The sequence below is a fragment of the Sardina pilchardus genome, unplaced genomic scaffold (genome assembly GCF_963854185.1).
Source record: "Sardina pilchardus unplaced genomic scaffold, fSarPil1.1 HAP1_SCAFFOLD_124, whole genome shotgun sequence".
In the NCBI taxonomy this organism is placed as follows: Eukaryota; Metazoa; Chordata; class Actinopteri; order Clupeiformes; family Clupeidae; genus Sardina; species Sardina pilchardus.
The window spans coordinates 54,681-68,227 of NW_026910887.1; the positions used below are offsets into that span (position 1 = coordinate 54,681).

The 13,547-nt window shown below is 46.1% G+C and overlaps 1 protein-coding gene across 1 annotated transcript; it reads right to left on the reverse strand.

The window, feature by feature from the left end:
* Positions 1-5,183: 5,183 nt before the first annotated feature.
* LOC134074652 (coxsackievirus and adenovirus receptor homolog) lies at positions 5,184-6,038 on the reverse strand. Its single transcript, XM_062530461.1, has one exon. It carries the CDS (start codon positions 6,036-6,038, stop codon positions 5,184-5,186), a length of 855 nt encoding a protein of 284 aa, XP_062386445.1.
* Between the last annotated feature and the right edge of the window lie 7,509 nt (positions 6,039-13,547).

Genomic DNA, 13,547 nt, shown 5'->3' on the forward strand with positions numbered 1-13,547 from the left:
GGGACCCTCTGTTGAATGTCTGCGGGGAATTGGGCACCCAAAGTCGGGTAGGCAATACGGTGATATTCCGGAAATGCGACATTAACTTCCAACTCTGCTACTTAGATCCAGGCAGGGACCCTCTCGTGAATGTCTGCGGGGAATTGGGCACCCAAAGTCGGGTAAGCAGGAGGGTGATATTCCAGAAATGCAACGTTAACTTCCAACTCTGCTACTAAGATCCAGGCAGGGACCCTCTTGTGAATGTCTGCGGGGAATTGGGCACCCAAAGTCGGGTAGAAAGGAAGGTGATATTCCAGAAATGCGACGTTAACTTCCAACTGTGCTACTTAGATCCAGGCAGGGACCCTGTATTGAATGTCTGCGGGGAATTGGGCACCCAAATTCGGGTAGTCAGGAAGGTGATATTCCGGAACTAATACTTTAACTTCCAACTTTGTTACTTAGATCCAGGCAGGGACCCTCATGTGAATGTCTGCGGGTAATTGGGCACCTAAAGTCGGGTAGGCATTAAGGTGATATTCCAGAAATGCGATGTTAACTTCCAACTCTGCTACTAAGATCCAGGCAGGGACCCTCTCGTGAATGTCTGCGGGGAATTGGGCACCCAAAGTCGGGTAAGCAGGAGGGTGATATTCCAGAAATGCAACGTTAACTTCCAACTCTGCTACTAAGATCCAGGCAGGGACCCTCTATTAAATGTCTGCGGGAAATTGGGCACCCAAAGTCGGGTAGAAAGGAAGGTGATATCCCGGAAATGCGAAATTAACTTCCAACTTTGCTACTTACATCCAGGCAGGGACCCTCTCGTGAATGTCTGCGGGGAATTGGGCACCCAAAGTCGGGTAGTCAGGAGGGTGATATTCCAGAAATGCAACGTTAACTTCCAACTCTGCTACTTAGATCCAGGCAGGGACCCTCTCGCGAATGTCTGCGGGGAATTGGGCACCCAAAGTTGGGTAGTCAGGAGGTTGATAATCCAGAAATGCGACTTTAACTTCCAACTCTGCTACTTAGATCCAGGCAGGGACCCTGTATTGGATGTCTGTTGGGAATTGGGCACCTAAAGTCGGGTAAGCTGGAGGTTGATATTCCAGAAATGCGACGTTAACTTCCAACTCTGCTACTTAGATCCAGGCAGGGACCCTGTATTGAATGTCTGCGGGGAGTTGGACACCTAAAGTCGGGTAGGCAATAAGGTGTAATTCCAGAAATGCGACGTTCACTTCCAACTCTGCTACTAAGATCCAGGCAGGGACCCTCTCGTGAATGTCTGCGGGGAATTGGGCACCTAAAGTCGGGTAGGCAATAAGGTGATATTCCAGAAATGCGACGTTAACTTCCAACTCTGCTACTTAGATCCAGGCAGGGACCCTCTCGTGAATGTCTGCGGGGAATTGGGCACCTAAAGTCGGGTAGGCAATAAGGTGATATTCCAGAAAAGCGACGTTAACTTCCAACTCTGCTACTTAGATCCAGGCAGGGACCCTGTATTGAATGTCTGCGGGGAATTGGGCACCTAAAGTCGGGTAGGCAATAAGGTGATATTCCAGAAATGTGACGTTAACTTCCAACTCTGCTACTTAGATCCAGGCAGGGACCCTGTATTGAATGTCTGCGGGGAATTGGGCACCCAAAGTCGGGTAGGCAATACGGTGATATTCCGGAAATGCGACATTAACTTCCAACTCTGCTACTTAGATCCAGGCAGGGACCCTCTTGTGAATGTCTGCGGGGAATTGGGCACCCAAAGTCGGGTAGAAAGGAAGGTGATATTCCAGAAATGCGACGTTAACTTCCAACTGTGCTACTTAGATCCAGGCAGGGACCCTCTCGTGAATGTCTGCGGGGAATTGGGCACCTAAAGTCGGGTAGGCAATAAGGTGATATTCCAGAAATGCGACGTTAACTTCCAACTCTGCTACTTAGATCCAGGCAGGGACCCTCTCGTGAATGTCTGCGGGGAATTGGGCACCTAAAGTCGGGTAGGCAATAAGGTGATATTCCAGAAAAGCGACGTTAACTTCCAACTCTGCTACTTAGATCCAGGCAGGGACCCTGTATTGAATGTCTGCGGGGAATTGGGCACCTAAAGTCGGGTAGGCAATAAGGTGATATTCCAGAAATGTGACGTTAACTTCCAACTCTGCTACTTAGATCCAGGCAGGGACCCTGTATTGAATGTCTGCGGGGAATTGGGCACCCAAAGTCGGGTAGGCAATACGGTGATATTCCGGAAATGCGACATTAACTTCCAACTCTGCTACTTAGATCCAGGCAGGGACCCTCTTGTGAATGTCTGCGGGGAATTGGGCACCCAAAGTCGGGTAGAAAGGAAGGTGATATTCCAGAAATGCGACGTTAACTTCCAACTGTGCTACTTAGATCCAGGCAGGGACCCTCTCGTGAATGTCTGCGGGGAATTGGGCACCCAAAGTTGGGTAGTCAGGAGGTTGATATTCCAGAAATGCGACCTTAACTTCCAACTCTGCTACTTAGATCCAGGCAGGGACCCTGTATTGAATGTCTGCGGGGAATTGGGCACCTAAAGTTGGGTAAGCTGGAGGTTGATATTTCAGAAATGCGACGTTAACTTCCAACTCTGCTACTTAGATCCAGGCAGGGACCCTGTATTGAATGTCTGCGGGGAATTGGGCACCTAAAGTCGGGTAGGCAATAAGGTGTAATTCCAGAAATGCGACGTTAACTTCCAACTCTGCTACTTAGATCCAGGCAGGGACCCTGTATTGAATGTCTGCGGGGAATTGGGCACCTAAAGTCGGGTAGGCAATAAGGTGTAATTCCAGAAATGCAACGTTAACTTCCAACTCTGCTACTTAGATCCAGGCAGGGACCCTGTATTGAATGTCTGCGGGGAATTGGGCACCTAAAGTCGGGTAAGCAGGAGGGTGATATTCCAGAAATGCAACGTTAACTTCCAACTCTGCTACTTAGATCCAGGCAGGGACCCTCTCGTGAATGTCTGCGGGGAATTGGGCACCTAAAGTCGGGTAGGCAATAAGGTGATATTCCAGAAATGCGACGTTAACTTCCAACTCTGCTACTTAGATCCAGGCAGGGACCCTGTATTGAATGTCTGCGGGGAATTGGGCACCCAAAGTCGGGTAGGCAATAAGGTGATATTCCGGAAATGCGACTTTAACTTCCAACTCTGTTACTTATATCCAGGCCTTTTTCATTTGGTTTTTTTATTGTAATTGTTTTGATTTTTCTGACAATACATTTCTTTTAGTTTGAACATATTTTATTGTCATTTTTTTCATTCACGTCATTTTTCAACAATACTTTTTTTTTTCTTTGAACATTTGTTAACTTTATTTGCAAGGCCAAACAACAGAAAAAAATATGAAAAGGTAAACTTAAAAGTGTGGGAGTCAGTCAATGGGCAGGGATTCACCCCAATACTTAGGGGGATCTTTTTTGTCAGTCTTGGATGCTTCATCATCCTGTGGCTGACTCGATGAAATCCTCTTTTCCATATCGCCCTCGGGAGTCGGTGATCTCGGGCGTGGTGTGGGTTTGGCACCTCCCTCACTCTGGGTGTCTCCTGAGACCTTCGGAGGTCCACCTTTGCCGCCTCCCGATCCTGGATGTCCACTCTCTGTTTCTCCTGGCTTTGGGTTCATGTTCGGCATCAGGTCTTTTCCCTCGCCTCCTTCCAGCACCTTTTGCTTCTGTGTTCCGTCTGGCTTTCTCTCTGCCATCTTCTCCAGCACCTTTTGCTCTTGTGTTCCGTCTGGCTTTCTCTTATCCATCTCCTTTTCTCCATGCGGTCTGTAACACTAGGGACCTTGTATTTATACTCTTCTGGGGCTGGGAGGGGCGTGGCTTAAGGGAGGAGGAGAAATCATGGAATTTATGCACATATTCCAGAACTGTTACTTCCACTTCCAACTCTGTTACTTAGATCCAGGCAGGGACCCTCTGTTGAATGTCTGCGGGGAATTGGGCACCCAAAGTCGGGTAGGCAATAAGGTGATATTCCGGAAATGCGCCTTTAACTTCCAACTCTGCTACTTAGATCCAGGCAGGGACCCTCTGTTGAATGTCTGCGGGGAATTGGGCACCCAAAGTCGGGTAGGCAATACGGTGATATTCCGGAAATGCGACATTAACTTCCAACTCTGCTACTTAGATCCAGGCAGGGACCCTCTCGTGAATGTCTGCGGGGAATTGGGCACCCAAAGTCGGGTAAGCAGGAGGGTGATATTCCAGAAATGCAACGTTAACTTCCAACTCTGCTACTAAGATCCAGGCAGGGACCCTCTCGTGAATTTCTGCGGGGAATTGGGCACCCTAAGTCGGGTAAGCAGGAGGTTGATATTCCAGAAATGCAACGTTAACTTCCAACTCTGCTACTTAGATCCAGGCAGGGACCCTGTATTGAATGTCTGCGGGGAATTGGGCACCTAAAGTCGGGTAAGCTGGAGGTTGATATTCCAGAAATGCGACGTTAACTTCCAACTCTGCTACTTAGATCCAGGCAGGGACCCTCTATTGAATGTCTGCGGGGAATTGGGCACCTAAAGTCGGGTAAGCTGGAGGTTGATATTCCAGAAATGCGACGTTAACTTCCAACTCTGCTACTTAGATCCAGGCAGGGACCCTCTATTGAATGTCTGCGGGGAATTGGGCACCTAAAGTCGGGTAGGCAATAAGGTGTAATTCCGGAAATGCGACTTAAACTTCCAACTCTGCTACTTAGATCCATGCAGGGACCCTCTGTTGAATGTCTGCGGGGAATTGGGCACCTAAAGTCGGGTAGGCAGGAGGGTGATGTTCCAGAAATGCGACGTTAACTTCCAACTCTGCTACTTAGATCCAGGCAGGGACCCTCTATTGAATGTCTGCGGGGAATTGGGCACCTAAAGTCGGGTAGGCAATAAGGTGTAATTCCAGAAATGCGACGTTAACTTCCAACTCTGCTACTTAGATCCAGGCAGGGACCCTCTATTGAATGTCTGCAGGGAATTGGGCACCTAAAGTCGGGTAGGCAATAAGGTGTAATTCCGGAAATGAGACATTAACTTCCAACTCTGCTACTTAGATCCAGGCAGGGACCCTTTTTTTTAAAGACAAATTAAGGCTTTTTCAGGGTTTTTTTTATTTCATTTATTTTCACTTAAAGTTTCTTTATTACATGTTATTTTTTAGTATCATCTTTACACAGTGCTTTCGGTGACTAATTTTCTGTGTTTTGGAGGACTTGCATCCTCTCTGATGTCATTTGCAGTGTCTTCTTCCACCAAATCGTCCTTGCACTTGTAGCGGCGGTAGACAATGAAGGTAATCACAGCCAGGACCACGAGGATGCCTGCTACTGTTCCTGAAATCATGCCAACCATGGAAGGATGAACAATCTTCAGATCCAAAATACAGTTCTCCATTCCAACCCGGTTCCTGGCAGTGCACTGATAGGTCCCTGAGTCAGTCTCTTTTGCCCCGAGAATGTGGAACGTGCCAGCAGTAACATCTAAACGGGCAGGCGATGGTAGCGCATAGGGTTCGGTGGTTCTCTGCCAGTTGTAGTCGATGGGGATAGCACCTTCCACGGCATTGCAGTGCAGCACCACATTACCGCCCACCTCTGCAGTGCCCTTTAAGTGACAACTTGGCTTGGAGGGAGCCTGCATCACCCGGAGGATGGTCGTAATTCTCTGGATACCAGGGACCTTCTTCACTTGGCACCTGTAAGTCCCAGAATCTGAGGGTGTCAGCAGTAGCAGGTTAATGGAGCCATCTCCGCTCCTTGGATCCATGGAAGTGAAGTGGACCCTGTCTTTGAGAGGCTCGTAGTAGTGATCGTAGATCTGCCCGGCGGAATACACAATGATTTCAGAGTCCGGTGTTAGGCCAGGTTTAGAGAGCCGAGTCCACTCGATTTCCAGATTTCCAAAGTCATCCGGGGCCAGGGTGAATTGGCAGTCCAGTGTCGCGCTTCCTCCAACCGCCTTCTCCAGGAGTTTCTTGTCCGTCGAGTTGATCCAGACGGCGCTGCTAAATTCGCCGGTCAGCATTATTAAAATCGTAAATATTCGCCAGTCCATTGTTGGGTGCTTTAGGATTCATCCCGATTTTAAAGGTTTCACAGGCCTGCATGACTTAGTGTTTTCAGTTCTCATTTGAATAACCAATAGATTTGCAAGATTTCACTACACGTCACCAAGGGTATAAATAGCCAAACCCACGTGTGAGCAGAATCAAACCGAATGAGACGATGCATGCTGGAGGCTACCGAGACAATGAGCTACTGGAGAGAGTCCGCAGCGAAAACATGTCAGGTGTGTGGAACTTTTCACTCTGTTTTATTTTCATTATGTCCAACAGCCTTACTGTCAAAAAGTTGAAATTCTATGTTACTGTCTGGCTTGACCACATGTAGTTGCTGTTTCGGTGCGACCGCTTCGCCAGAACGATCTGGGCAGCCAACGGGAACAAGACGCTGAAAGGGGAGGATGCTGCAGGCAAGTGTGGTTCCTCTTTAGATACACTGATATTGCATATTGTGTGCACTCATCAAGTGAATTTCCCACTATTTTCACAAAAAATACTCTTTTTCTCTCACAGATGCCACTGTGAAGATGGTGCATGTGTGTGTGCGCCTTGCAATGTGTACACTTTCTCTGTCAGTGTGGTCATGTTCGCCATGCTGCTCATGATTTATTACATAGTGGTTCTCATACTATACTATAAAGGATGTTTGAACAAATAACATTAAAATGTTTGAGTGATAAGTGAAGTTGTCATGTCTTTAATTCACCTTTGCCGCCATAAAGCTATCCAAGGCTCGTAGCTTTCCTGGCAGTTTATGTAGTTGTTGTGGAATATTGCGTAGCTTTTCTGGAAGTCCATGTAGCTGTTTTGGAACACTGCGTAGCTTTTCTGGATGTTCATGTAGTTGATTTGGAACATTGTGTAGCCTTTCTGGAAGTTCATGTAGCTGTTCTGGAACATTGTGTAGCTTTCCTGGCAGTTTATGTAGCTGTTGTGGAACATTGTGTAGCTTTCCTGGCAGTTTATGTAGCTGTTGTGGAACATTGTGTAGCTTTCCTGGCAGTTTAAGTAGTTGCCGTGGAATATTGCGTAGCTTTTCTGGAAGTTCATGTAGCTGTTTTGGAACACTGCATAGCTTTTCTGGATGTTCATGTAGTTGATTTGGAACATTGTGTAGCCTTTCTGGAAGTTCATGTAGCTGTTATGGAACATTGTGTAGCTTTCCTGGCAGTTTATGTAGCTGTTGTGGAACATTGTGTAGCTTTCCTGGCAGTTTAAGTAGTTGCCGTGGAATATTGCGTAGCTTTTCTGGAAGTTCATGTAGCTGTTTTGGAACACTGCGTAGCTTTTCTGGATGTGGTAGTAAATTAGGAGGCGTGTTCATAGATGACGTAGGTGAGCTAATGCTTTAAATACTGCCGTCTCTCCTTTCACACCCATACAGTGCTAGATGACACACACTCGGACAGATTCAAATCCCGCCAAAAGAACCAGAACGCGCAGAACATGGAAGAGGTAAGTAGCATTCTTGGAATTTGATTGTTTCACATTAGCTGTACATCGCAACGTGTTCCAGTTCCTTATCACGCGCATGTCTGGGCAGGTACCCAGAACACCTGAGGAATCGGAGGAGCAAAAGATGTATGCTGAACTCAAAAACATTCGTTTGGAGGATAAACTGGATCAGGAGGTAGCAGATGAGGGTGACCGGTTCTCTCAAGTCATTCCACCTTACCAGCAGCCCGAGTCCTCTGCATTCTATAGGGTAAGTGGAATTCCTGGATGTTGCTCTTCCGGAATCGACTCTCTTATTACAGTGTGCTTTACTTCCTTTTATATTGTGCACAGGTTGAGAGTGCAGTTACTGAGAGCGACCAAGAGGATGAACTTGATCGCATTCTGAGAAATGCAGATTTCTCCCAGCTGCTGCGAAGTCCTCTTCAGCCCCTTCCAAGACAGCAAATGATCCCTGAGAAGGCTCGCAAGAGTCGGAAAAAGAGAGGGAGGAAAAGAAAGAGCAAGAAGGGAAAGAAAGGGAAGAAAGTTCCGGTGACAACAAAGCTCCACTCTGGCAAACTGCAAAAGAGCAGTCCTTCTCAACCCCTTCCAAGAGAGCAAATGATCCCTGAGAAGGCTCACAAGATTCAGAAAACAAGAGGGAAGAATGGAAAGAGCAAGAGCAAGAAGGGAGAGAATGGGAAGGAAGATCCAGTGACAACAAAGCTCCAATCTGGCAAACTGCCTCTTGCCAACACTTCTAGAAAGGTAAGGTTCGACCTGTGGAGGTAAAAAATATAATGAATTGATTGAATTCACGTAGTTTGTTGCTTAATAGTTGATCTGTTAATCTTTACAGCAACTTAGGAGAAGGCTGTGGTTTTCACCAGAATTCCTAGCCATGCTCAGACTGGCCTTCCAGTTTGACATCCAGAAGAAGATCATCAGGAAACGGAATATTGAAATTGCCCTTCAAAAAAACCCAGCACTTCGTGAAATGTGCAGAAAGATGAATGCATCTGTTGAAAATATCCGTAACAGACTTCGAATGATGGTCAAACAGCAAGATTGATGTCAACTCTACACATATTTCATTAAAATGTTTGAAATATTGCTGAAGTAGTCATGTTTTTTATTCACCTTTGCATCCATAAAGCTGTCCAAGGCTATTAGCTGTATTAAATGAACATAGCGTAGCTTTTCTGGAAGTTCATGTAGCTGTTGTGGAACATTGTGTAGCTCTCCTGGAAGTTCATGTAGCTTTTTTGGAAGTGGACGTAATTGGTCCATTCCAATGAGGAGGTGTGTTAAATCCGTCATCAGTATAAATAGCAAGGCTTGGCACTTCATCATCCTTTTCGACAATTGCGACCATGAGGGTAAGGACATATCTCATTATATCTGCTTTTCTGGAAGTTCATGCAGTTGATATTGGGTAGCTATTCTGGAAGTTCATGTAGCTGTTGTGGAACATTGTGCAGCTTTCCTGGCAGTTTATGTAGCTGTTGTGGAATATTGTGTAGCTTTCCTGGCAGTTTATGTAGTTGCCGTGGAATATTGCGTAGCTTTACTGGAAGTTCATGTAGTTCTCTTGGAACATTTTGTAGCTTCTCTGGAAGTTCATGTAGCTCTCTTGGAACACAGTGTAGCTTTCCTGGAAGTTCATGCAGCTGATTTGGAATATTGTGTAGTTTTTCTGGAAGTTCATGTAGTTCTCGTGGAACATTTTGTAGCTTTTCTGGATGTCCACGTAGCTGTTGTGGAATATTGTGTAACTTTTCTGGAAGTTCATGTAGTTGTTTTCGAACACTCCGTAGCTATTGTCACATATATTTCTCTCTCTATTATACCTGATCAATAACAGTTAAAGAAGAAGTGTCCACAGTGCTCCGATGCGGTTACGAACCTCTCACGTCACCTGCGTGATGTTCACAACATTGCTGATGCAAATGAAAGAAGACTTCAAGTTGGTGTGAGGTACAGTGGGAAGCTGCGCTGCCCGATGCCCAACTGCAAAAACAAGCTTTATTCACGGCTGGACAAACATCTCATCCAAAAACACAATCAGAAGGTATAACTTTTTCAATTGATCATATGTTATTGGATAATGTGTTTTGCTACATTAAAAACGATTTGAAACACAATCTTTTTATAGGGCTCATGCCTGAGAAAGGCCCTTTCAAAGGCCAAAAGAATAGCTATTTCCCAGGAGCTCGCAGCTTTGAAAGGGGGTTTCCAGGCATCTACTTCCACCTCAGGCCCAAGTGCACCACCACCAATACCACCGTCAGACCTAACAATTGAACATCTGGCAAGTGAACTCTCTAGCGTCAAGCAAGATGTGTCAATGCTTAGGATGGAGGTCGACTCCCTCAAGGCCCTCTGCAAGGAGCGAGGTTCCACAGCTTCACAGTCTTCTTCGTCCTTGCCTCTGCCTCAGCCCTCCCCGCTGGCCTCTCCCAGCATGCTGGAGCCTTCCTCACTTGTGCCTTCCTCATCTGTGCCTTCCTCACCGCTGCTTGCTCTGAGTCCACTGCCAGATTCTCTGAGTCCACTGCCAGATTCACCTACATACGAGACCTCCCGCCCTTCAGAAATTCCAAAAGAGACACCTCGGCCTAATCTGGGTAAGTTATTTTGTGTTTGTGTTTGTTGGGAAGTTTAGGGGTACCCACATTGAGCACACTGTTGGGCCTAGGGATAGCCCCATATTGCTGCTTCTCAACAGAACTGTGGCCAGGAGGCCCCCTATTAGGCCTTGAGTCGTGGATCTGTCTGAGCTTTCTTCCTATATGTATCTCCAATTCTAGGGAGTTTGATAGATAGATAGATAGATAAATACTTTATTGATCCCCAAGGGGAAATTCAAGGAATAAAGGTTTGTAACGTTTTGGTGAACAACTATCTTTCAGATAAAGTGCTGGACAGATTTGAAGCCACCCTCATTGGGCCAAATCAGTCCCAGCAGGCAATTAGAAACATAAAGCAAAGGAAGAGCTATGTCAAAGACTTCCTTCTCTATATGTCAGGAAACAAGGGGGACATCAACAAGAACTTCAATTTCCTGAATGATATGCACAACCTGAATAGGTGGGTTGTTTTCACTATTTTGTCCTGTATGAAAAGTCTTGAAAATTCAGTCCTTATTAGAAGTGCTCATATATTCCTATCCATTTATTTTTCTCAAGATTCCTCACAAGTATGGATGGCAGACTGAAGCCAACAAGTCAGGTGCATATCATTGTGGATATTGAGTCCTTCTTGAGATTTATGAAATTGCATAGTAATAGGCTCAGTTCCAAAAAAATTAACTGCCTATTAGAAAAGCTGTCCCTCTGGAAAAAATGCCTTGGTCCCCGAGTTGTTGTTCAAAGACAGGAGTTCCGAAAACTTAAATGTGGTAAGTTTGAATGAAAAGAGGTGTTGATAACAGAAGAATGCTGATAAAACTATCTGGTCTCAACATGGTGTTCTGTTTTGTCACACAGGGAAACTCATTTCGGCTGAACACCTCTTGGCCTTCATCCAGCAAAGCAACGTGTTGTTGCCTAAAGCGCTACAGGACCTCAGGGAAGATCCATGCAATCATGCTCTGCTGGCCCCAGTGGTAGGGCTGTTGGTGGGGGGCATGGCAGCAACTACAGGGCACAGGAAATGCGTATTCCTGGGGATGACAGTGGAGGATGCTCAAAAAGCAGAGCCATACAAAAGTTCTTTTACCATTACAGTGAGTATACTAATCTTGCATAGTTCCTGCAAACTGTCTGGTAAAGTTTGTCTTTTCTAAGGCCTGTCCATTTCCTTAGGTACCCTTGCATAAAACCGCGAAGAGCTTTGGAGCTGCCAAGGTCTGCATTGCAAAAGAACTTTACAGAAATCTACGGGAGTTTTGCGATGTCAGACCAAGCCTCCCTGGCTATCACAATGCACTGCAGACACTTTTCTTCAATACATCAGGGGGTGAGATGACACGAATGGGAGTGTTCATGCGTCGAGTGTGGCAGGACTGTGGTCTCCCAGGTTCCCCAACTTTGGGTGACATCCGGACATCCATATCAACCCATGTATGTAGTTTCTTCATACATCTATCAAGTTTACCAAAAGGCTGTTGTAAACATTTTCTATATACATATTCTTCAATCTTTCTCTCCCACAGACAGATGTGGTGCTCCCGTTTGAGAATAGGCAGAAGGTGTCTACGGCAATGGGCCACGACCTCAAAACTGCCAGGCTCTACTATGTGCCTGAGACTTCATCAAAGCAGACCAGACAAACCAGGCTGGATATCTTGAAGTCTCTCATGAAATCTGCCAAACCACCTGCAAGTAGGTCTCATTTGTGGTGTTTTCTTGATTTTGTAACCATTGTCATGATATGTCTTTGAAGTCCCAGTTCCGGAATATCACCTGGCTGCCTAACCGATTTAGGGTGCCTTCTAAATGTCTGATGAATTGTACAGATCATATGCCAAGGATCGAAGAGGAGCCTGTGCAGACTGAGGTAGTGCAGACTGAGCCTGTGCAGACTGAGGCAGTGCAGACTGAGCCGGTGCAGACTGAGGCAGTGCAGACTGAGGCAGGGATAACTGAGGCAGAGCAGTGTGAAGACACTGAGGGTCAGGTGAAGGAGGTAATGGTGCAGGGCCAGAAGGAAGCACAGCCTAGTAGCTCTGAGCTTGATTCCAGTGAGTAAAGATTTTCTCTGTTTCTCTCCTGCAGACAGATGTGCCAGAAGCCAGAAGGCACCTAAATATGAGGCTTGATGTACTGCTGTCATACGTGAGAGCAGTCACCGCAAGTAGGTCTCATTTTTGGCATTTTCTTGATTTTGTAACCATTGTCATGATATATCCTTTACATGTCTGATGATTTGTACAGATATGGCAATGCAGACTGAGGAAAAGGAGGCAGGTGAGCAAGCGCAAGGTCAGGGTCAGGAAAATGAGGATCAGGCAACATCTGAGGTCCCAGAGGAAAAGGAGCAGGGGAATGAGCAGGAGGCAGGAGCAGAGTCCTCTAGCTCTGTATCTGACAAAAGTGGGTCAGGGGACTCTACATCCTCAGGGGGTGACACGAGTGGGTCAGGAGACTCTGGGGGAGAAAGTGATGGGGATGAAATGCAGTGAAGTCCATGAAGAGTGCTAGCAGACAGGCTAAAAATTATTTATTTATTTTTCTTCTTCACATGGTTGAAGCAAAGTTGTCCAACTGTCTCAATAAAAAAAGTGAAAAAGAGTGAATCAATGTTCTTCTTTTATCTCAACAAAAATGTAAGAAGTTGTAAAAGTAAAAAATGTGGAATCTGAAGTCCAAGTTACGGAATATCTACTGACTGCCTACCCAAAATTGGGTGCTGCTTAGCCTGCAGATATTCTGTAGGGGGGTCCCTGCCTGGATGTCAAAAAGTTGTAAGGTAAGGTCCAAATTCCTGAATATCACCTTAATGCCTACCCAGCTTTGGGTGCCTATTTCCCCGCAGACTTGAAGTAGAGGGTCCTTGCCTGCATCCGTGTGATATAGTTGGAAGTTGAAGTAGCAATTCCGGAATAACACCTTAATGCTTACCCAGCTTTGGGTGCCTATTTCCCCGCAGACTTGAAGTAGAGGGTCCTTGCCTGCATCGGTGTGATATAGTTGGAATTTGAAGTAGCAATTCCGGAATAAAACCTTAATGCCTACCCAGCTTTGGGTGTCTATTTCCCCGCAGACTTGAAGTAGAGGGTCCTTGCCTGCATCGGTGTGATATAGTTGGAAGTTGAAGTAGCAATTCCAGAATAACACCTTAATGCCTACCCAGCTTTGGGTGCCTATTTCCCCGCAGACTTGAAGTAGAGGGTCCTTGCCTGCATCAGTGTGAAATAGTTGGAAGTTGAAGTAGCATTTCTGGAATAACACCTTAATGCCTACCCAGCTTTGGGTGCCTATTTCCCCGCAGACTTGAAGTAGAGGGTCCTTGCCTGCATCGGTGTGATATAGTTGGAAGTTGAAGTAGCAATTCCGGAATAACACCTACCCAGCTTTGGGTGCCTGTTTCCC